At 37.5% G+C, this 22703-nt stretch overlaps 1 protein-coding gene across 1 annotated transcript in view; it reads left to right on the top strand.

The window, feature by feature from the left end:
* Positions 1-22703, top strand: part of WDR41 (WD repeat domain 41) — a 48889-nt gene that overhangs the window by 20506 nt on the left and 5680 nt on the right. The window contains exons 6-9 of the mRNA XM_036090149.2: positions 2750-2861; positions 5596-5658; positions 9626-9736; positions 20599-20783. Coding sequence (XP_035946042.2) covers positions 2750-2861; positions 5596-5658; positions 9626-9736; positions 20599-20783 — 471 coding nt within the window. The remainder of the gene's footprint in view (positions 1-2749; positions 2862-5595; positions 5659-9625; positions 9737-20598; positions 20784-22703) is intronic.

The raw sequence follows: 22703 nt of genomic DNA on the forward strand, positions 1-22703 counted from the left end.
TGGATCAGATTTAATATTGTTAAGATTGCAGCACTAAAAAAAGAAAAAAAAAGATTGCAGCACTACCCAAAATGATCTGCACATTGGACACTGTCTCCACCAAAATCCCAGCAGACTTCTTTTGCCCTCCAGAAATTGACAGACTGATCCTAAAATTCATATAGAAGTGCACGGGACCCCAGAATAGCTAAAACAGTTTTGAAAATAAAAAGCAAAGTTAAGATTCAAAGTTCCCAATTTCAAAATTTATTACAAAGCTATAGTAATCAAGACAGTGTGGTACTGGATAAGGAGGACACACAGATCAGTGAAATATAATTGAGAGTCCAGAAATAAAACCTCACATATTTGATCACTTGAGTTTTGGCAAGGTTGCCAAGACTTTTCAAAAAGAGCAAAAATAGTCTCTTCAACAAATAATGCTGGGTCAACTGGATATCCACATACAAAAAAATGAAATTGGATCCCTGCCTCATGACGTGTATAAAAATTAATTCAAAATGGATCAAAGATCATAATAAAAGCTGAAACTGTAAAAACTCTTAGAAGAAATATGGGAGAAAATATTTGTGATCTTGGGTTAGGGATCTTGGATGACACCAAAAATACAGTAACAAAAAAAAGTGATAAATTGGATTTCATCAAAATGAAAAGTGTTTAGGGGCACCTGGGTGGCTCAGATGGTTAAGCATCTGCCTTCAGCTCAGGTCATGATCCCAGGGTTCTGGGATCAAGCCCCACATCGGGATCCTGGCTCATCGGGGAGCCTGCTTCTCCCTCTCTGTCTGCCTCTCCCCTTGCTCATGCTCTTTCTGTCTGTATCTCTGTGTCTCAAATGAATAAATAAAATGTTAAAAAAAAAGTTTATACTTCAAAGGACACTATCAAGAATGTGAAAAGACAACCCATAGAATGGGAGAAAATATTTGCAAATCATATATCTGATAAGGAACTTGTATCCTGAATATATAAAGCACTCTTGAAACTCAACAATAAAAAGACAACCCAATTAAAAATAGATACTGTGAAAGATATTTCTCCAAAGAATATATACAGATGGCCAATAATCATGTGAAAAGAAGCTCAACATCATTAGGTATTAGAGAAATGCAAGTCAAAACCATAATGCAGTACTATTTCATATACACTAGATGTCTAATATGTGAGACAGGTAATAACAAGTGTTGATAAGGAGACAATGGAACCTTCATATGTTGCCGCTGAAATTGTAAAATGGTCTAGTTACCTTGAAAGTTGTTTGTTCATCAGAATGTTAAAGAGTTATCATTTGGCCTAACAATCTCACTCGTAGGTATTCCTATTTCATTGTCAAGAGAAATGAAAATGTATGTCCACACAAAAACTTGTACGTGAATGTTCATGGCAGCACTATACATAATACAAAAATAAAGTAAATGTCCACGAACTGAGAATGGACAAATGTGCTGTATCCATATAGTGGAATATTATTTGGCAAAAAAAGGAACAAAGTACTGAAATATTAAACATTCAAAAATTAGACAGGGTAGGAACTCTTTTTTTATTATTATTATGTTATGTTAATCACCATACATTACATCATTAGTTTTTGATGTAGTGTTCCGTGATTCATCGTTTGCGTATAACACCCAGTGCTCCATGCAGAACGTGCCCTCTTTAATACCCATCACCAGGCCAACCCATCCCCCTACCCCCTCCCCTCTAGAACCCTCAGTTTGTTTCTCAGAGTCCATAGTCTCTCATGGTTGGTCTCCCCCTCTGATTTCCCCCCCTTTATTTTTCCTTTCCTGCTATCTTTTTTTTTTTTTTTAACATATATTATTTGTTTCAGAGGTACAGGTCTGTGATTCAACAGTCTTACACAATTCACAGCGCTCACCATAGTGAACTCTTGAAATATAAACTGCATTATTTTCAAACCTTTTTATTCCAGCAGCTTTAAAAGCAACTCCACCCTCTGCTTAGACAAGACCACCTTTTCTTTTTTATTCTTCCCTGTCACTCTTACCTTTGTGCTCACTCAGAGTCATGGATGGGCAGAGTACAATTAAAGGTGTGGACTTTAAAGTACTATTCAAGGTAAAGGACTTCTGTAGACGTGAAACACTCATTTTCCTAAGTTAAGAACTAGGAGCTATTAATTTGACAATTACATAAAAACTAAGGTCATATTTCCATTTTTATTTTTAAAGGAAGTTTGTTTAAGCCTTGGTTATTTATTATCTATTACTGAGTATCAAATTACATCAAAACTTAGTTGCTTAAAACAGTAAATATTACCTCACAGTATTTGTGGTCAGGAATAAAGAGCAGCTGAGCTAAGTAGTTCTGGCTCAGTGTGTATTATGAAGTTGCTGTCATCTGAAGGCTTGACTGGGGTTGGAGGTTCCTAGGGAGCTCACGTGCTTGGTAAGGTAGTGCTGGCTTTTGTCCAGAGGTCTCACTGTTTTGCATGTGCATCTTTCTCTATATGGCTGCTTGTATGTGTTCGCCATAGAGTGAGTGATCCAAGAGAGAGCTAGGAGCAAGCCACCATGTCCTTTATGACTTAGTCTTATAAGTCACACACCATCCCTCCTGCCACGTTCTATTTGTTAGAAGCTAGTCACTTAGAGCCCTCATTCAAGAGTGGGAGACTTAAGCTTCATCCCTTAAGAGAATGGTAGCAAAGAACTTGTGGACATATTTGAAAAACACCAGTGAATGCTTGAAATTCTAAACTGATTTACATTTCACATGAATTTTGCAGTGTTTAATTGTTCTTCAGAGACTAGATGTTTGGCTCTCTGGTGGGAATGACCTATGTGTGTGGAACCAAAAATTAGATCTCCTGTGTAAGACCGGTCACCTTTCTGATACAGGTAAGAAAACAAATCAAAGTAATTATGAACCATGATTGATAGGCTTTAAAAGACATAATGAATCTTCAAAGAGACTTTCCATGAATACAGAGGTTAATATAGGGGATTTTTCTTTTCAATTCTGAATATATCCTGTACCGTATTTCTCCAGTTCAAGTTCATGGTTGCGTAAAATATATTTCCATCTCAAATTGGAGGGAGATGATCCTGCCCCTCCTCTTGGCCTTCCCTTCTAGTCTAACAGCATTTCTCAAAAGTGGTCAAGAAAAACCTTTTCATTTATGCTCTTAGGCTCTGTTCCTAAACTGAGTTTGATGAGCACATTGACACGTGGAATTAAACCTTTCTGACTTTATAATATCATTTCCTTCTTTATTTGTGGGGTTATTGGACTTTGAATAGATTCCAAAGGATGACTTCGTTTTACAATTGGTTTTGCTATAAAGTTCATACATTGTGCAAACTTACTAATAAAATTCTATTTTCTCAGAATTTGGTTGATATTTTTGGTTTTAACAGAAGAAAATCAGTTTTGACTTCTGATACCAAGGATCTTAAAAAATAAAACTAAAAACTATTCAGAGTAAAAATATTTAAGTATAAATGGGTAAATTTGAGTAATAACCTTGAAGTCATGTGATACACTGTTAACTATGTTTCTGAAAGTAATCAGATAAACCCATAGACATTGTAGAAAGAACATTATTAAGCATATCGATGTCTTAAAGGTAGCAGGAGCCCTGTGAATTTAATTTACAGTTCATAATTGGAACTAACTCATCTCCACATAGATACTATAAAATGTTAGAAAACTAACGTGATGTCTTAGCAAAACTAAATCCATACTGTTCTAGGATTTACAGTTTTAATTCTCCATTGAATGATCACTAGTAATCTTGGTGGTATCTAGATTGTATTTTCAAATTTCCTATTATGAGTTATAGCTCTATTTACATGTATATTTTCCTTTGTGTTTCTTACATTAGCTTGTGGCTACCTGTGAATTTTATTCCATGAATTATTAGTATCTATGTTGTGAAATACGGGCTAACGAAAATGTTTTGTATGTTAATGTAAGGAACCACCTATTACTGTAGTCTCCCTTTCTTTTGCAAGTTATCTTGGAGTACTGCTAGGTAATCACAGTATTGCCCTATTTATCAGTGTCTCAAGAGATAGTGGAAACCTTTGAGAAAATCTTTTAGAAAGCTTTGAGAAGACCATAGGGTACCATTGGTGAGCTTTTTGTGATTTGGGTTTTCCAGATTACAGGATGCTGTTGAATTAGCAGTGCTCTTAGACCTTTAGCTCAGGAAGCTTCTTTCATAAGGCTTGCTTGATTTTAGGCTAGCAGGGCTTCTGGGGGCAGTTACTCTATATTTGGAAATAAGCAAAGATAGTCCTAGTACAATGCAATGGAAAGAACCTTGGCCTAGAACACAGGATATCTTTCCTTTTCCAAAAGCAGTATGTTCTGTGATTTGTGTATTAAGTTGCTACTTCTAGATTGCTGAGTTTCCAGTATTTTCATTATTTGATAAACATCTTTTTATTCGAGTATAGTTGACAAATGTTACATTAGTTTCAGGTGTATAACGTAGTGACTCAGCAATTATATGTTACACTGTGCTCACCACAAGTGTAGCTGCCATCTGCCACTGTAGTGTTGTTATAGTACCATTGACTATTCCTTGTGCTGTACCTTTTATTCCTGTGACAATGTTTTAACAAGCTGTTTCTGCATCTAGAATTCTCCTCTTGCTACCTCTTCCCCTGCTCTCCTGTCTCCTCTACTTTTTAGCTTGTACCACTTCTCCCCCTTTCTCCTCCTCCACTATCTCCTCCTCCTCCTTGAACATGGAAAAACACAAAGCATACTGTCAAAACAACTCTACATGGAGAAAAGATTTAGGTTAGAAATACTCCCCATATCCTAAGAGTGCTAGTTTTTTGATGGGTGGGAAGTTAAAGCAAATGAGTAGAATATTTTCCAAATTTGTATGTATTGTAAATTACATATATATTTGTGTGTGTGTGTGTATAGATATAAATTCATATATTTCATAATGGAAAATTAACTTTAATAAAAAATTTTTTTTTACCAGCTCATGGTGGTTCTGAATCTAATATATCAATTCTTTAATTCTTGCTGACAAAGTAATAATTGTAATGTCTTTTACAAAAGTTAAGGTTACCCTAAAATCATTTCATGATTCAGCTATAAAAACATACTCAGAACTCTCTTACTCTTCCAGTAATACAAGGAATTTTGTGAATGTACTAATTGATTATAAACATGCTATTTGAAAGCCATGTTCTTAGCTGTTGATTGTTGTGACTTAACTCATTTACTGCCAGGGAGTCTGCTCAGGCTTTTTAAATTTACATTGAGGAAAATGCCAACTTTGCATCTTGTTTGAGCTAGCTATCTTGTAAATGATCATGGTGATTATCCTCAGGGATTCCTGGTAAAAAAGTTGACCACAATAGTAAAAATGTTCAAAGAGCATATTCTGCCCTTAGTAAATCAATGTCTTCTTTAGGTCTCACATACTTTTCACAGAATCATTTTCCATGTTTAGGTAAGCACGGAAGTGTGGTGTAGCAAACTATATGAGCTTTATTGTTACCACTGCTTTTATGGGAAATGACTGACATAAATCTGAGAATGTTTTTATTTTTGATGTCATCCTTGAAGAAAATAATTTGACCTTTGTTTTATATATTTTTTAAGGGATCAGTGCTTTGATTGAAATACCTAAGAACTGTGTTGTGGCAGCAGTTGGCAAAGAACTGAGTGAGTAGGACTCTTCTTCTTCTATTTCTTTTTTAAAAAATTTAAAACTAGACTTGTATACACATGTTGGAGAGACAAGTTAAGTTTTTAATTTAAGGGACATCCGCCCCTGCCCCAGTGTTGGCCTCCTGCGATTTTTGAAGTGATGTGGAGACTGAGACATTTTCAAGACGTTGGGTCAGTTTTTGTTCTGTGCTTGATCTAACCCAGAGAAGTGGGAGCAGGGTAACCCTACATGTCTGATGCCAGAGAAGGCAATTTACATTCCATAGTCCTCTCTGTTGCTGGTCCATAGTCATACACTTAGCAAACATTTTAACCACGTAAAGCAGCTATCAACATTCTGGCAACTAAAAACTTGAGTTGGATGGTTGGAGGATGATCTTTGTGGAAATTCACTGAGGTAGCCACTATGGCGTTTTTTGCCTCAGGAAGCCAGAGTGGGGCCCGTTTTCTTGGGAGGAGTTTATACCATTTCCTTCAGAGTGTAGTAGGGGGCCTTCAGAGCAGAGGGAACGGGGTAGCATGAGGAATTTTGTAAATGTATTAATTGATTATAAACCTGCTGTTTGAAGGCCACTTCAGTGTTGACTGTTGGCTCTTTCACTGCCGGGGAGCCCACAGTAAATAAGCCTTTTGTTCCCACTGCCTTTTGAATGGAATTTGGGTGCTGAGAAGTGATAGTAATAGTAAGCATGCTGCTTAAAGGCTGCTTTTTTCTACAAGAATTTTTCTAATGTACCCCAGAGGGCATTTGATGTTACTTGTGCTACTTTTCCCACCGACCAGACCTGAGACTTGCAAATGCCAATACGACGTGAGCTAATTGTTTACCATTTATTACGTGCTGTTTGCAGCCTCCATTGCTTTGTAGCCAAGTTTCTCTTTCTTCAACTGACCTTTCCATGTGTAATCATGTCAGAGGAGTAATTTTCTGGACCCTGTGCTTATCCTTTCTTTCCATAGAATAGTTTCAAAAGATATAATGCTGTGTTTAGTTTTCTCTTTTCCTTGCAGAAATTTAGTTTTCCCACATTTTTGATGGAGCTGGAAACCTGCCTCGCTCTTCCCTGCCTTTCTCCTCCTGTAGCCAGCCATGATATCACTTTGAGTTTTGCTGATTTTACTACCTAACTCAGTGGTTCTCAGATTTTACTGTGCATTAAAATGACCCAGAGTGCTTGCTAAAAACACAAATTACTAGGTCATACCCCTAGAGTTTCTAATTCAGTAGGTCTGGATTGGGGCTGAGCTTCTGCATTTCTAACACGTGTTTTGGTGCCACTGAGGGTGCCGGCTGGGGGCCATATTTGAGGACTGTGGCTCTAAATATTTTGATCCTCTTCTTTCTATCTCACTACCATTGCTCTGCTCCATTCAGGCTCTCATCTCCCCTTTTGCCTGTTCTGTTGTGCTAGTCTCCTAACCTACCTTCTTTCCTCTCCTCTACTGTAGTACTTCTCCAGTGCCTTCTCCTCTAGTTTACAGCTTCTCAGATACATTTTCCAGGAGGTGCCAGAGATGATCGATCTAAAAGGCAGTCTACTTCCCTGCTTAAAACCTTCAGTGGCTTCTATTGCCTACAATGGTCATTTCTACACTTTCAAATTTCTAACTAGTACAAAGTGTTTTGCTTAGTAAAAACATTAGAAGCAAAAACAAAAAAATAAACTATCATTTACCGCCTTTATTCTGTAAAATTACTTTTTAACAAAAATTATGAAGAACATGATCTCAGCAAAGAATAGGTTTTATGCAGAAAATAAGTTGTAAAAAATATGTAATCTTAAAAATAAGGTTCTGCATTTTGTTAGTTTTATCATATATATAGTGCCATTTTTCCTTACATAAAAATAAATTTCAGGGGCACCTGAGTGACTCAGTCGGTTAAGCCTCTGACTCTTGATCTCAACTCGGGTCTTGATTTCAGGGTCATGAGTTCAGGTCCTGCATTGGGCTCCACAATGAGTATGGAGCCTACTTATAAATAAATAAATTTAAAAAAATTAAAATAAATTTCATTCTGTAAATAGAGTATCTTTTGTATTTCCAGGACCCAATTTCTGCCCATGTTCTTGGTTTTAAATGTTCCATACCAATTTCTCTTTTTCTGTGTTAGGGCATACTCCTTTCAACAGGAAATACAATTTCTTTCTTTATTTTTTTTTAAGTTTTTATTTATTTATTGCGTGTGTACATGAGTGAAGGGAGGGGCAAAGGGGAAGGGAGAGGGAGAGAATCAAGCAGACTCCGCACTGAGTGCAGAGCCCGCCTGAGGACTCAATCTCACAACCCTGAGATCATGACGTGAGCTGAAACCAAGAGTTGGATGCTTAACTGACTGAGCCACCGTGCCCCTCAATAGGAAATAAAATTTCTGAGTGTACTGTGTGTTTCAGTGATTTTGAGGCTTTGCTAGCTAAGCAAGGCTATCAGCTCAGAGGCTTCATCTTGGTTCAGAAGACCAGGCTATTTTTTCTTAACCATTTTTTAGAATTGACTATTGCTTCTCTTTTGTCTTTGGATCTAATTTATATTTGTTTTATTTCCTTGAAGTTATTACATGGGTGACCCTGTGAATACTTGCCTGTGGGGACCATATTTATGGATTCACTGAACAGTTTCACATTATATTTAGTACCTGGTATTTTATAGAAACCTACTTGGTAGGTTTCCTTTTCTTGTCAGTATTTCAGGTTATCATTTCTCTTAGTTTGATTAAATAGTACATTGTCTGTTATTCCACAGTCCCAATCTCAAGGTGATTTAGTAGTATTCAAAGTATAAGTAGAATTTTTACACAACTTTGGTAGGTATCCAGAAGCATTCCCTTTGTATTTACTGAAAGACCTTCTTCTTTTGATAGCCACTGTTTGAATGTGAATGGCTGTCAGGATGAAATAACTTGGCTAGAGATTTGTCATTTGGTAACATATTGTCCAGAGACATAGACAGAAATGTGGTATGATTTGTTTTCCAGAGAGGAATGTGAGAAAGAAGAGAAACATTAGTAATTAGCTACCACCTGGAAAGGATATGAGTTCTGAGGCCTACCCACTTCTCAGATATTAATCATCCTAATCTGTGAGCATCCATAGTACTTGGTCCAGTGGCTTATCTACAGCACTTAATACATTGATCATAAGCTTGTTTATAAGTCTCATTCCCACTCTAGACTGTATTTTAGGGCAGTGACTGGGCCTTTCTCACATTTGATGTCTAAGTTTCTGGAACATAGTAAATGTTTAGTAAATGTTGATAGAATCACTCCTGTTGATTTGATTTTTGGGTTTTCTGTATTGATTAAAGTTAGGATTTATACAAGTTTAAATAAAACTATTTGTTAAAAAGTCAGATAATGACTAAAGCAACACACTGACCATCTATTATAGTCAGAAGTATATTAAAGGAACACATTGAACATCTGTGACACACAAAAACTATAAGGCATGTTCTCAGAGAATTTATAATTCAATAATGTATGCCTAAATATCAAGAAAATTTAAAAAAATTAATGGCTGCTGAAGTCTTCACTGAGTTGAAGTTAACCATGAATTTGTAGCTTCTTTTTGTAGCAGTGCTTACTGACCTGAGAACATGAGTAGAGAAAGCTGATGATGAAGATGATTCTAGGTTGTAGACCAGTCACTGTCCAAGGAGAGAGGGAGGCAGGGTAGCCAGACTTATACTGAAGCCCTAGATAAGATGGAGACTTCTGGGCTTAAAAGAGTTTTAATAAAGGAACAGTTGTAAAGACACACTCACTTGGGATTTTAGTAGATCATCTCAAACATCTCAAGCATTTGAAAAAAATACTCTAAAGTAGTATGAGTAAGGCTTTCTTTGGAGATGAGTTTTTCAATATTTTAGATCTTTCTCACTTAATGAAATGCTAGCTTTTTGAGCAGAAATAGAATTCTATCTTCTTCAACCATTTTAACAGAATTATATCTGTATTTTCATTTAGTAATTTTCCGGCTGGTAGCACCCACAGAAGAATCACTGGAATGGGATATTCTTGAAATTAAGCGCCTCCTTGATCACCAGGATAATATTCTTTCATTGGTTAATGTCAATGGTAAGCTTATTGTGTACATGTTTATATTCTGTAAAATTTTGCACTTTGTTAACAGTACCAATTCTGAACTTTAGTCTTGTTTTGTTCTAGGATTCTATAATTACCATCATTAAAATAATGCTTTACACTAGTAGGGATCAGCAGTCTACTATAGTCTGAGGTTTAAGCCAATGGAACTGATGAAGTTTCGTGGGTTGGTAGGTATCTAAGATGTAGGAATAAGAAAAATAGAGTGAGGCAGAGAAAGAAGATGATGGAGGGAGCAGGATTCAGGTGCTGCGTGGTAGCTGTGGGATGCCTATCATAGGCTATAAATAGTAATGCTTAGTAGCATTTCAGCATTTTTGGCAAATGGTTCTGGCTAGTTTTTCTTCTATGGACCACACATTACAATATCATACAGCAAGATATACACTTAGAGCAGAAGGAGCAGGATTCAAGCGGGTTGTAATCATGACTGAAAGACTGCCAGAGAATACCACCAAGATAAAGTAAAGGTCTGCAGAATTTGGGTCCTATCTGCCCTTCTTCATGGTTGTGAGCTGACTCTGTCATCAGATGGCAGGGTAGGGTCACAAACCACCAGTCCTGGGATTTGGTTGGCTCACTTTCAAATAAAGTGACACCTTGTATCATCAGACCTCTATTGGGGAATCTGTATTCCACGGTCACACAAGAGGAGTCCTGGATAGCTTAGTTTGATGATAGTCTGATGGAGACCATAAGAGAATTGTGAGATGCTATGAATATGATGTAGTGGGAGGACCGGACTGCACTCCCTGACCTGAGCCCTGGGTTGGCTCTTTTTGAGCAATACTTTGTGTAACCATGAAGGAAAAGGAAATAGAGGTACAGACAGCACCAAATGTAGTCTCTATTTTTATGCCATTGAATCACATTTTCAGATACATGTGTGAGAATGTCCTTTCCAGCTCCAAAATCCTCTTCCCTGATAGTCATCTTCTTACACAACCCAGCTGCAAGTCTTTCTAAAGACCAGATTGTCTGTGGTGATAGAAGTAACATGTTGGGAGCACCCTTTTATTTTTCTCTGGGGGCTTTTCTCTAGCCATGATGGGCAACACAAAAGACAAGCTCTTATTTGGGAGACCCTCTGATACTGAGCCCTTAACTCCAAGGCCCTGGAGCTGCTGAACAAAGCACAATTACACTGGTCAGGCCTAGTTGTTCTGTTTTAGTGATGAAGCACTGGTACCATTGGTCCAGCATGGCTCCTTAATGAAGGTGATGGGATGTTACTCAAGAGACCTTAACCTCATGGCGTTTCTTTTGCTGCGTGATATGCAAAGAAGCTTGTAACAGTTTAACCAAGAAAGTGTTCTTCAAGTATTTCTTTGCCAGCTTCTTAAGGGAAGGAAAATGGAAATCTAAACAAAAAAATTGGTAATGAAAATTACAGGAAACTCCTAGTACTTTTTACTTTATTAACTCCCTGACTGTAAGATTACACTACAAATAATAAATAAGCCAGAAGCATATTGAGGAATCATATATGGACAAAGAGTTTGTTAGAATTTGAAAATGATATTGTGACAGTCTTATTGTGTACGCAGGCATGTTTGCTGTATCGCGGATTTCAGTGATCCTGAAATGATTATGTTGTACAATTCCCAGCTCCATTCTCAGCCCTGTGTCTTTTCCCCATAGTTACCATGGAAGATGTGGCTAGTTACTGGGTTTGTACTTCACAGGGGAAGTACATTTTCATTGAGGTGGCCCCAGGCAACCTTAGAATGGTAGGACAGAATTCCCACAAATGTGGATAATGAATAACAGGTTTGCCAAGATACCTGAATTTGTGAGCAGAAGGTTTTCTAACACAGACATACAAGATAACCTTGTTTATGTCTTCTAGCAAAAGGCTCTGGTGCTTCTTCATTTTATTCCTTTTCTAGTTTTGACAGCATGGTATGGTAATCACAATCTTTAGTACTTGTGAGGGAAGGATAGACAATTACAAGAATAAGATTTCATACTAAGTGACTTTTGATACTTACATTGGATGAAAATCCATCCATATATATCATTGAGGTTGTTATGTGTGAAACATTTTGAGTGACCTGTTTGGGAATATATATTATACAGTGAAAATTACACTGACTTAGCTGAATGCCAGTATTTTGTTTTAAGTGGAAAATTCCAACTGGGCAGAAATACTTTGTGTAAGAATTGTGTAATACTTTGTTTCCAATGCATAGCTGACTCACAGACAGTTGGGAGGATTAAGTCAGAGCAGGCAGCTGTGTGGTCTCGGGGTTACCTGTTATGATGCCCATGCAGAGTTAGTGTCAAGAATCTTCACTCCTTAACTTCTCTGGTTCTTTTGTAGTTTGAATGAAATAGGAAAGAGAAGGGAAAGGGATGGAAAAGAAGGTCACGGAAAGAGTAGTACCGCCTTACCTGTCCCACTATTAAAATTAGAAACTTGTTTCTCTGCACAGATGAGAAGTGAACTTGTTTCTTCACAAAGCAAATTCTGTAGTGTGTTAATAAACTATAGAAATTGGACTTGGAACCAAGACAAAATAATGTTTACATGTATGATTGTTGGTAATTTTTTATTTCTAAGCAATTGTTCATCTAGTTATTAGATATTTATGTCATGGTTCATTTGATAAATGGAATAATCAAATCCTAATTAACTCATCTTTGTATTCCTAAATTACAAATAACTGGATTTCTTAATACCATTATTATGGAATAATACTGGGGGCTCAAAGTAATCCCAGGGACTCAAAGATAACATTTGATATCTTTTTTAAATGGCTATACATTTATTATTGGATTTTTACAATCATCCTCATTCAATGTATGAGAAATCCAAAATAGAGAAAGGTTAAATGACTTTCTGAGGACCAGGGGGCTAGTAATAGAGCCACAATTAGAACTTGGTTTTTAGACTCACACTTACCTAAAATATGTAAGGATTAAAATAAATTAATTTCTTTAAGGTAATTTTTAGTGTCAGCAGTTGCCCATTTTCTATTAAATATATAATCTATAAGGTTTCTTAGTTGGCTCACTAATTTTAAGGTTATAAAAACTTGTTATTATACAAGTAATACATAGTCATAGTAGAGAAATGAGAAAATAGTGAGAAACATGTAGAATGTAAAAATTAAAATTGTCCCATGCTACAGAATTAAGCACTGGTCATCCATATCCTTCTAGGCATTTTTCTGAGTGTATGTATATATATACACATATGGCTTGTGGTTTTGTAATAATATGTCATGAGTATATTTCTAAAGCAATAGAAACATACTTTTACAACTTAATTTTTAATAATAGCATTACTGTTTTGTTTGCCTTTTTTAAAAAATTTTATTATGTTAATCAACATACATTACATCATTAGTTTTTGATATAGTGTTCCATAGTGTTCCATGATTCATTGTTTGCGTATAACACCCAGTGCTCCATGCAGAACGTGCCCTCTTTAATACCCATCACCAGGCTAACCCATCCCCCCACCCCCCTCCCCTCTAGAACCCTCAGTTTGTTTTTCAGAGTCCATAATCTCTCATGGTTCGTCTCCCCCTCTGATTTCCGCCCCTTCATTTTACCCTTTCTACTATCTTCTTCTTCTTCTTCTTTTTTTAACATATAATGTATTATTTGTTTCAGAGGTACAGGTCTGTGATTCAACAGTCTTACACAATTCACAGCGCTCACCATAGCACATACCCTCCCCAATGTCTATCACCCAGCCACCCCATCCCTCCCACCCCCCACCACTCCAGCAACCCTCAGTTTGTTTCCTGAGATTAAGAATTCCTCATATCAGTGAGATCATATGATACATGTCTTTCTCTGGTTGACTTACTTCATTCAGCATAATACCCTCCAGTTCCATCCACGTTGTTGCAAATCGCAAGATTCCATTGTATATATATACACCACATCTTCCTTATCCATTCATCTGTCGATGGACATCTTGGCTCTTTCCACAGTTTGGCTATTGTGGACATTGCTGCTATAAACATCGGGGTGCACATACCCCTTTGGATCACTACTTTTGTATCTTTGGGTAAATACCCAGTAGTGAAATTGCTGGGTCGTATGGTAGCTCTATTTTCAACTTTTTGAGGAACCTCCATACTGTTTTCCAGAGTGGCTGCACCAGCTTGCATTCCCACCAACAGTGTAGGAGGGTTCCCCTTTCTCCACATCCCTGCCCACATCTGTCGTTTCCTGACTTGTTAATTTTAGCCATTCTGACTGGTGTGAGGTGGTATCTCATTAAGGTTTTGATTTGGATTTCCCTGATGCTGAGCGATGTTGAGCACTTTCTCATGTGTCTCTTGGCCATTTGGATGTCTTCTTTGGAAAAATGTCTGTTCATGTCTTCTGCCCATTTCTTGATTGGATTATTTGTTCTTTGGCTGTTGAGTTTGGTAAGTTCTTTATAGATTTTGGATACCAGCCCTTTATCTGATATGTCATTTGCAAATATCTTCTCCCATTCTGTCAGTTATCTTTTGGTTTTGTTGACTGTTTCTTTTGCTGTGCAAAAGCTTTTTATCTTGGTGAAGTCCCAGTAGTTCATTTTTGCCCTTGCTTCCCTTGCCTTTGGCAATGTTTCTAGGAAGAAGTTGCTGCGGCTGAGGTCGAAGAGGTTGCTGCCTGTGTTCTCCTCTAGGATTTTGATGAACTCCTGTCTCACATTTAGGTCTTTCAACCATTTTGAGTCTATTTTTGTGTGTGGTGTAAGGAAATGGTCCAGTTTCATTCTTCTGCATGTGGCTGTCCAATTTTCCCAACACCATTTGTTGAAGAGACTGTCTTTTTTCCATTGGACATTCTTTCCTGCTTTGTCAAAGATTAGTTGACCATAGAGTTGAGGGTCCATTTCTGGGCTCTCTATTCTGTTCCATTGATCTATGTGTCTGTTTTTGTGCCAGTACCATACTGTCTTGATGATGACAGCTTTGTAATAGAGCTTGAAGTCTGGAATTGTGATGCCACCAGGTTTGCTTTTCTTTTTCAACATTCCTCTGGCTATTCGGGGTCTTTTCTGGTTCCATACAAATTTTAGGATTATTTGTTCCATTTCTTTGAAAAAAGTTGATGGTATTTTAATAGGGATTGCATTGAATGTGTAGATTGCTCTAGGTAGCATTGACATCTTCACAATATTTGTTCTTCCAATCCATGAGCATGGAACGTTTTTCCATTTCTTTGTGTCTTCCTCAATTTCTTTCATGAGTATTTTATAGTTTTCTGAGTACAGATTCTTTGCCTCTTTGGTTAGATTTATTCCTAGGTATCTGATGGTTTTGGGTGCGATTGTAAATGGGATCGACTCCTTCATTTCTCTTTCTTCTGTCTTGTTGTTGGTGTATAGGAATGCCACTGATTTCTGTGCATTGATTTTATATCCTGCCACTTTACTGAATTCCTGTATGAGTTCTAGCAGTTTTGGGGTGGAGTCTGTTGGGTTTTCCACATAAAGTATCATATCATCTGCAAACAGGAGAGTTTGACTTCTTCTTTGCCGATTCGGATACCTTTTACTTCTTTTTGTTGTCTGATTGCTGTGGCTAGGACTTCTAACACTATGTTGAATAGCACTGGTGATAGTGGACATCCCTGCCGCGTTCCTGACCTTAGGGGGAAAGCTCTCAGTTTTTCCCCATTGAGAATGATACTCGCTGTGGGTTTTTCATAGATGACTTTTATGATATTGAGGTATGTACCCTCTATGCCTATACTCTGAAGAGTTCTGATCAAGAAAGGATGCTGTACTTTGTCAAATGCTTTTTCTGCATCTATTGAGAGGATCATATGGTTCTTGTTCTTTCTTTTATTAATGTATTGTATCACATTGATTGATTTGCGGATGTTGAACCAATCTTGCAGCGCAGGGATAAATCCCACTTGGTCGTGGTGAATAATCCTTTTAATGTACTGTTGGATCCTATTGGCTAGTATTTTGGTGAGAATTTTTGCATCCATGTTCATCAGGGATATTGGTCTGTAATTCTCCTTTTTGATGGGGTCTTTGTCTGGTTTTGGGATCAAGGTAATGGCCTCATAAAACGAGTTTGGACGTTTTCCTTCCATTTCTATTTTTTGGAACAGTTTCAGAAGAATAGGTATTAATTTTTCTTTAAATGTTTGGTAGAATTCCCCTGGGAAGCCATCTGGCCCTGGGCTCTTGTTTGTTGGGAGATTTTTGATTACTGCTTCAGTTTCCTTAGTGGTTATAGGTCTGTTCGGGTTTTCTATTTCTTCCTGGTTCAGTTTTGGTAGTTGATACATCTCTAGGAATGCATCCATTTCTTCCAGGTTATCTAATTTGCTGGCATAGAGATGCTCATAATATGTTCTTATAATTGTTTGTATTTCTTTGGTGTTGGTTGTGTTCTCTCCTCTTTCATTCATGATTTTATTTATTTGGGTCATTTCTCTTTTCTTTTTGATAAGTCTGGCCAGGGGTTTATCAGTCTTATTAATTCTTTCAAAGAACCAGCTCCTAGTTTCGTTGATCTGTTCTACTGTTCTTTTGGTTTCTATTTCATTGATTTCTGCTCTGATCTTTATTCTTTTTCTTCTCCTGCTGGGTTTAGGCTTTATTTGCTGTTCTTTCTCCAGCTCCTTTAGGTGTAGAGTTAGGTTGTGTATTTGAGACCTTTCTTGTTTCTTGAGAAAGGCTTGTATTGCTATATACTTTGCTCTTAGGACTGCTTTTGCTGCATCCCAAAGATTTTGAACAGTTGTGTTTTCATTTTCATTGGTTTCCATGAATTTTTTAATTTCTTCTTTAATTTCCTGGTTGACCCATTCATTCTTTAGTAGGATGCTCTTTAGCCTCCATGTATTTGAGTTCTTTCTGACTTTCCTCTTGTGATTGAGTTCTAGTTTCAAAGCAGTGTGGTCTGAAAATATGCAGGGAATGATCCCAATCTTTTGGTACCAGTTGAGACCTGATTGGTGACCTAGGATGTGATCTATTCTGGAGAATGTTCCATGGGCAGTAGAGAAGAATGTGGATTCTGTTGCTTTGGGATGGAATGTTCTGAATATATCTGTGAAGTCCATTTGGTCCAGTGTATGTGTATCATTTAAAGTCTTTATTTCCTTGTTGATCTTTTGCTTAGATGATCTGTCCATTTCAGTGAGGTGGGTGTTAAATTCCCCTACTATTATTGTATTGTTGTCAATGTGTTTCTTTGCTTTTGTTATTAATTGGCTTATATAATTGTCTGCTCCCATGTTAGGGGCATAGATATTTACAATTGTTAGATCTTCTTGTTGGATAGACCCTTTAAGTATGATATAGTGTCCTTCCTCATCTCTTATTATAGTCTTTGGTTTAAAATCTAATTTGTCTGCTATAAGGGTTGCCACCCCAGCTTTCTTCTGGTGTCCATTAGCATGGTAAATGGTTTTCCACCCCCTCACTTTCAATCTGGAGGTGTCTTTGGGTCTAAAATGAGTCTCTTGCAGGCAGCATATCGATGGGTCTTGTTTTTTTATCCAATCTGATAGCCTGTGTCTTTTGATTGGGGCATTTAGCCCATTTACATTCAGGGTAACTATTGAAAGATATGAATTTAGTGCCATTGTATTGCCTGTAAGGTGACTATTACTGTATATTGTCTGTGTTCCTTTCTGGTCTATGTTACTTTTAGGCTCTCTGCTTAGAGGACACCTTTAATATTTCTTGTAGGGCTGGTTTTGTGTTTGCAAATTCCTTTAGTTTTTGTTTGTCCTGGAAGCTGTTTATCTGTCCTTCTATTTTCAGTGACAGCCTAGCTGGATATAGTATTCTTGGCTGCATATTTTTCTCATTTGGTGCGCTGAATATATCATGCCAGTCCTTTCTGGCCTGCCAGGTCTCTGTGGATAGGTCTTTTGCCAATCTAATGTTTCTACCATTGTAGGTTGCAGATCTCTCGTCCCGAGCTGCTTTCAGGATTTTCTCTTTGTGTCTGAGACTCGTAAGTTTTACTATTAGATGTTAGGATGTTGACCTATTTTTATTGATTTTGAGGGGGGCTCTCTGTGCCTCCTGGATTTTGATGCCTGTTTCCTTCCTCAAATTAGGGAAGTTCTCTGCTATAATTTGCTCCAATATACCTTCTGCCCCTCTCTCTTTCTTCTTCTTCTGTGATCCCAATTATTCTAATATTGTTTCATCTTAATGGTATCGCTTATCTCTCGAATTCTGCCCTTGTGATCTAGTAGTTGTTTATCTCTTTTTCTCAGCTTCTTTATTTTCCATCATATGGTCTTTTATATCACTAATTCTTTCTTCTGCCTCATTTATCCTAGCCCTTAGATCCTCCATTTTTGATTGCACCTCATTTTTGATTTCGACTTGGTTAGATTTTAGTTCTTTTATTTCTCCAGAAAGGGTTTCTCTAATATCTTCCATGCTTTTTTCAAGCCCAGCTAGTCTCTTTATTATCATCGTTCTGAACTCTAGTTCCGACATTGTACTAATGTCTGTATTGAGTAGGTCCCTGGCAGTCGGTACTGCCTCTTGTTCTTTTTTTTTTTTTTAGGTGATTTTTTCCGTCTTGTCATTTTGTCCAGGGGAGAACAGATGAATGAGAGAACAAAATGCTAACAGGGTAACAACGGCCCCAGAAAAATATACACTAAACAAATCAGAAGAGACCTTCCAGAAAGTGGTCGCTTTTCTGTTCAGAGAGTTGCTTGCTATTCTCTTCTTCAATCTCCTGTTGAGTTCGTAGGTGTTCAGAATGGTTTGATCCCTATCTACTCAATTCCTGGGACCAGACGAAATTTAGGTCTCCTACTCCTCCGCCATCTTGCTCCTCCAGCATTACTGTTTTATTTTGTAGATGTCTTATTTATTCAGTCCCCAACTGGATGTTTAGATTATCTTCACATTTTTAATATTATGTATAATAGCCTTGTTACATGTATCTTTTATCTACTTTTTTCAGGATAAATTCCTAGAAGTGGAATTGTTGGATCAGTGGGTTTACATTTTTTTTAAAGGTTTTGATGCATATCAACAAACTTGAAAGGATTGTAGCAGTTTGTACTAGGACATTAGTAGGACCAAAGTGTTGATTTCCTCTGCTATTGCCAGCTTGGGTATTTTCCTGTTTTTTCAATCTTTCCCAGTTTTCACATCAATAAGTAGTATCTTACTGCTTTTAAATTTCTTTGATTATTAAGGAAATTGAACATCTGTTCACATGGTTACTGACCATTTGTATTTTTTGTTTTGCCTGTTCAGGTCTTTTGCCCATTTTCTCTCCTGGAGTATTTGTCTTTTTTTTAGTGGTTTCTAGGAGCTCCTTATGTATCAAGTATAATAAACCCATTTTGACATCTGAGTTGCAAATGTTTCAGTCTTTTGTCATTTAAATATGATTTTTTTTTTTTTTTGCTTAGCAGATATTTACACATATATCTTTCCCTACCCTGCCTCCTTTAGAGCTTTTTAGCACTCTACATTTATAAAAGCATTTACCTTTATTTTTTTCAATCTTTTAAGCACTTTTTTTTTTAAGATTTTTTTTATTTTAGAGAGAGAAAGAGCATGCACTCGAGTGAACAGGGAGAGGGGGAGGGTGAGAGCATCTCAAGCAGACTCAGCTCACAACCGTGAGACCATGACCTGAGCTGAAACCAAGAGTCAGATGCTTAACTGAGTGAGCCACCCAGGCACCCCTCCTTTAAGCACCTTTAATGTTCTAATATATTTGAAACTTACTTTGGCATATGTAAAATAATAGGAAAACTATATTGGTCTCTGCTCCCAGTTCCTGGCACAGAGCTCCTAAAACCCCTGTAATTTCCTAAGTGATAAGAGCACAAGGAGCATCTTTTGTTCTAATATTTGGTCTAATATTTCCTGACATAAAAGCTCCTAAATCTCTTGGAATTTTCTGGGTGATAGGAGAACATTATTTCTTAGTGGGCTTCTGGATGGGGGCTGGTCACCAGAAAGACCAAGTGGTGATTAGAAACTTGGAATTTTTAGCTCCACCCCTCATTTTCCAGAGAGGGGCTGGAAATGGAGTTAATAATTGATCATGCCTACATGATGAAGCCTCCATAAAAGTACCAACAGTGTGGGGTTTGGAGAGCTTCCAGATTGCCCCCCATGTGGAGGTGCTGGGAGAGTGGCAGACTTGGAGAGGACATGGAAGCTCTACAGCCCTCCAGCCCTTCCCACACACCTTGTCCTACAGATCTCTTCCATCTGGGGTTTCATCTCTCTGTACTTTATCGTATCCTGTGATAATAAGCTGGTAAACAGGAAACTTTTCTTGAGGTCTGTGAGCTTCTCTAGCAAATTAATTGAACCTAAGTGGGAGCTGATTGGTGAGAAGCACGGGTAACAGCCTGGACTTGCAATTGGCATCTGATGCTACCTCCAGGTAGAGTGTCAGAATGAGTCAAATTGTAGGGCACTCAGCTAGAGTCGCAGAATTGCTCGGTGTGGGAAAAGCCTACACACATCTGGTGTCACAGGTGTTGTGAGTGTGGTGGTAGTGTGACAGGAAGAGAGAGACACGGCAGAAGGGTCCGTTCTCTACACAGTATATGTTCCAAGGTAAGGTTCTTTTATTTCTATTCTTCAGTTAGTTAACCAGATAATCCAGTGTTGAGGCATTTCTTTCCTCACTGAATTGAAATGCTGTTATCACATACTAAATAACCAAATAGACTTGAGTCTCTTTCTGGTCTTGCCGTTCTGCTGTATGTATCTTTCTGTTTGGCTTGTCTAGGTACCTCACTAGTCTAAATATTGTTGTTTTATAGAGCATTACAAGTAGGCAGTCCAGTTCTTTTTTACCTTTAGCCTACGTAAAATGATGACTAATGAGACAAATACGAATTCTGCCTAGATGTGAGTTTTGTAACTGGCTCCCATGTTGGAGAAATGATCATCTGGGATATCCTGGACTGGACCGTGCAAGCCTGTGAATGCAGCTTCTGGGACCCATCTCCACAGCTGGACACCCAGCAAGAAATAAAACTCTGCCAAAAACCAGATGACATTTCTATTCATCATTTCACATGGGATGAAGAGGTAAAAAAAATTGAGAAAATATCTGTAAACTGGCTTTTTTAATAAACCCAGTTTCTAATTTTTTTAACTTAATCTCTTGATGGATATAGAAAGGTATCATTCCCCATGTTCAGGTTATGCTTTAAAATGTTCTTCTATTTTTCAAAGATTGCACACCTTGCATTAAAAAAGCATTTTAATCTTAGCTCCTTTCTGTGAGGCAGGAAGTGATTAAATGTCCATAGATTTAAAAACACTTTTGAAATTTTTGGTTGGATTAAATAATCCCATAGGATTTGAGGATAAGCCTTAAAATGGGCTTTGAGAAACACTTTGGGAAAGGATCTTTTGAAGATGCTTGTGCATTTCCTACAGAGGTAAAGGAAATTAAAAATTTTAGGAATGTTTTTCTCTTAGCCTACTAGCATCCTGGGGCAAGATGATTTGTGTGAGAATTACTAAATTCATTCCTTTAGGCCTTGGTGGTGATGCTATTGAAACACTTTACATCTTTTTTACCAACAGATTACTGAATGTTGGTCCTGATCTGTACATTTCTTCTTTTGCCTTCAAAGGCTTAGAAAATGTGTGCAAAGGGGGCTTACTGCTCTAAATGTAATCAGAAGAAATGTTTAAGAGTTGTAACCCTTGAGTTACAAAGGGGGGAGACTTTTTTTTTTCACTTTATTTTGTGCCTTTCTATACTGTTTACCTTTTATAATAATATGCATTTTTTTTTTAAAGTTTGTTTATTTATTTAAGTAACCTCTGCACCCAGCATGGGGCTTGAACTCACAACCCCCAAGATCAAGAGTCACATGCTCCTCCATCTGAGCCAGCCAGGCAGCTCTGCTTGTTATTTTTATTTTAAAAAACTCAGTGATAGTGTTATGGATGGGGAGAGAATGGTCCATTTTTTGTTTTCTTTGCACTTCTTTTACTTTAAAAACAAAAGCAAAACAGAATACTAACATGCCCAAAGATTTTTTTTTAAGATTTATTTATTTATTTAGAGAGAGCGAGCTTGGGGAGGGGAGGAGCAGAGGGAGAGAGAGTGTCCTGAAACAAACTTCCTGCTGAGTGGGGAGCCCAACATGGGCCCCATGCCAGGACCCTGAGATCATGACCTGAACTGAAATCAGGAGTCGGCTGCCTAACCAACTGAGCCACCCAGGTGCCCCCAAAAATTGTTTTTTTAAATCCACGCTTTATTTTGGAAAAAAAATTAATACATATGATAAACATGTTAGGGTCTCAGAAAAGATGGAAACCACATTTCTAAGAGTTGTGGCCTTAAAAAGTATATTTTTTTCATTTGATAACCTCTTTTGTTTATAAAAATTAGTGTTTAAGGTTTTTCATTTTGTATTTTTAATCTCAAAAGTTCTGATTAATGCTTATTAACTGCTATAAATGCTTAATAAAGCATTACTCAGTTTTCCCTAGTATTTCTTCTTTATAGGAGGTTGGTTCTTTCTACAGGGAGCCTTTTTTTTTTTTTTAAGATTTTATTTATTTATTTGAGAGAAGAGTGAGCAAGAGCTGAGGGGAGGAACAGAGGGAGAGGGAGAAGCAGACTCCCCGCTGAGCAGGGATGTGGGGCTCCATCCCAGGACCCTGGGATCATGACCTGAGCTGAAGGCAGATGCTTAACTGACTGAACCACCCAGGTGCCCAAAGGGGCCATTAATTATTGATGATAGGTGACTGATGCAGTGACTCTGTTGAGTAATAGCTATCCAAGAGCTCATTAACTCTCTAGTTGTGTTTATAATTTTCTTTGTGACCTTTGGTAAATCACTTAAACTCTGCACAGATTTCTTGGTTTGTAGAACTAGTTTTGGGGCTTTCTTTGCATTTGAATTGCTACCCATAGGGCTCTAGACTTTAGCAAGTTGGCCAGCTTTTATCAATGTCCCTGACACTGGTCCTCAGCTCGTC

This window comes from Halichoerus grypus, chromosome 2 (assembly GCF_964656455.1).
Source record: "Halichoerus grypus chromosome 2, mHalGry1.hap1.1, whole genome shotgun sequence".
Classification (NCBI taxonomy): Eukaryota; Metazoa; Chordata; class Mammalia; order Carnivora; family Phocidae; genus Halichoerus; species Halichoerus grypus.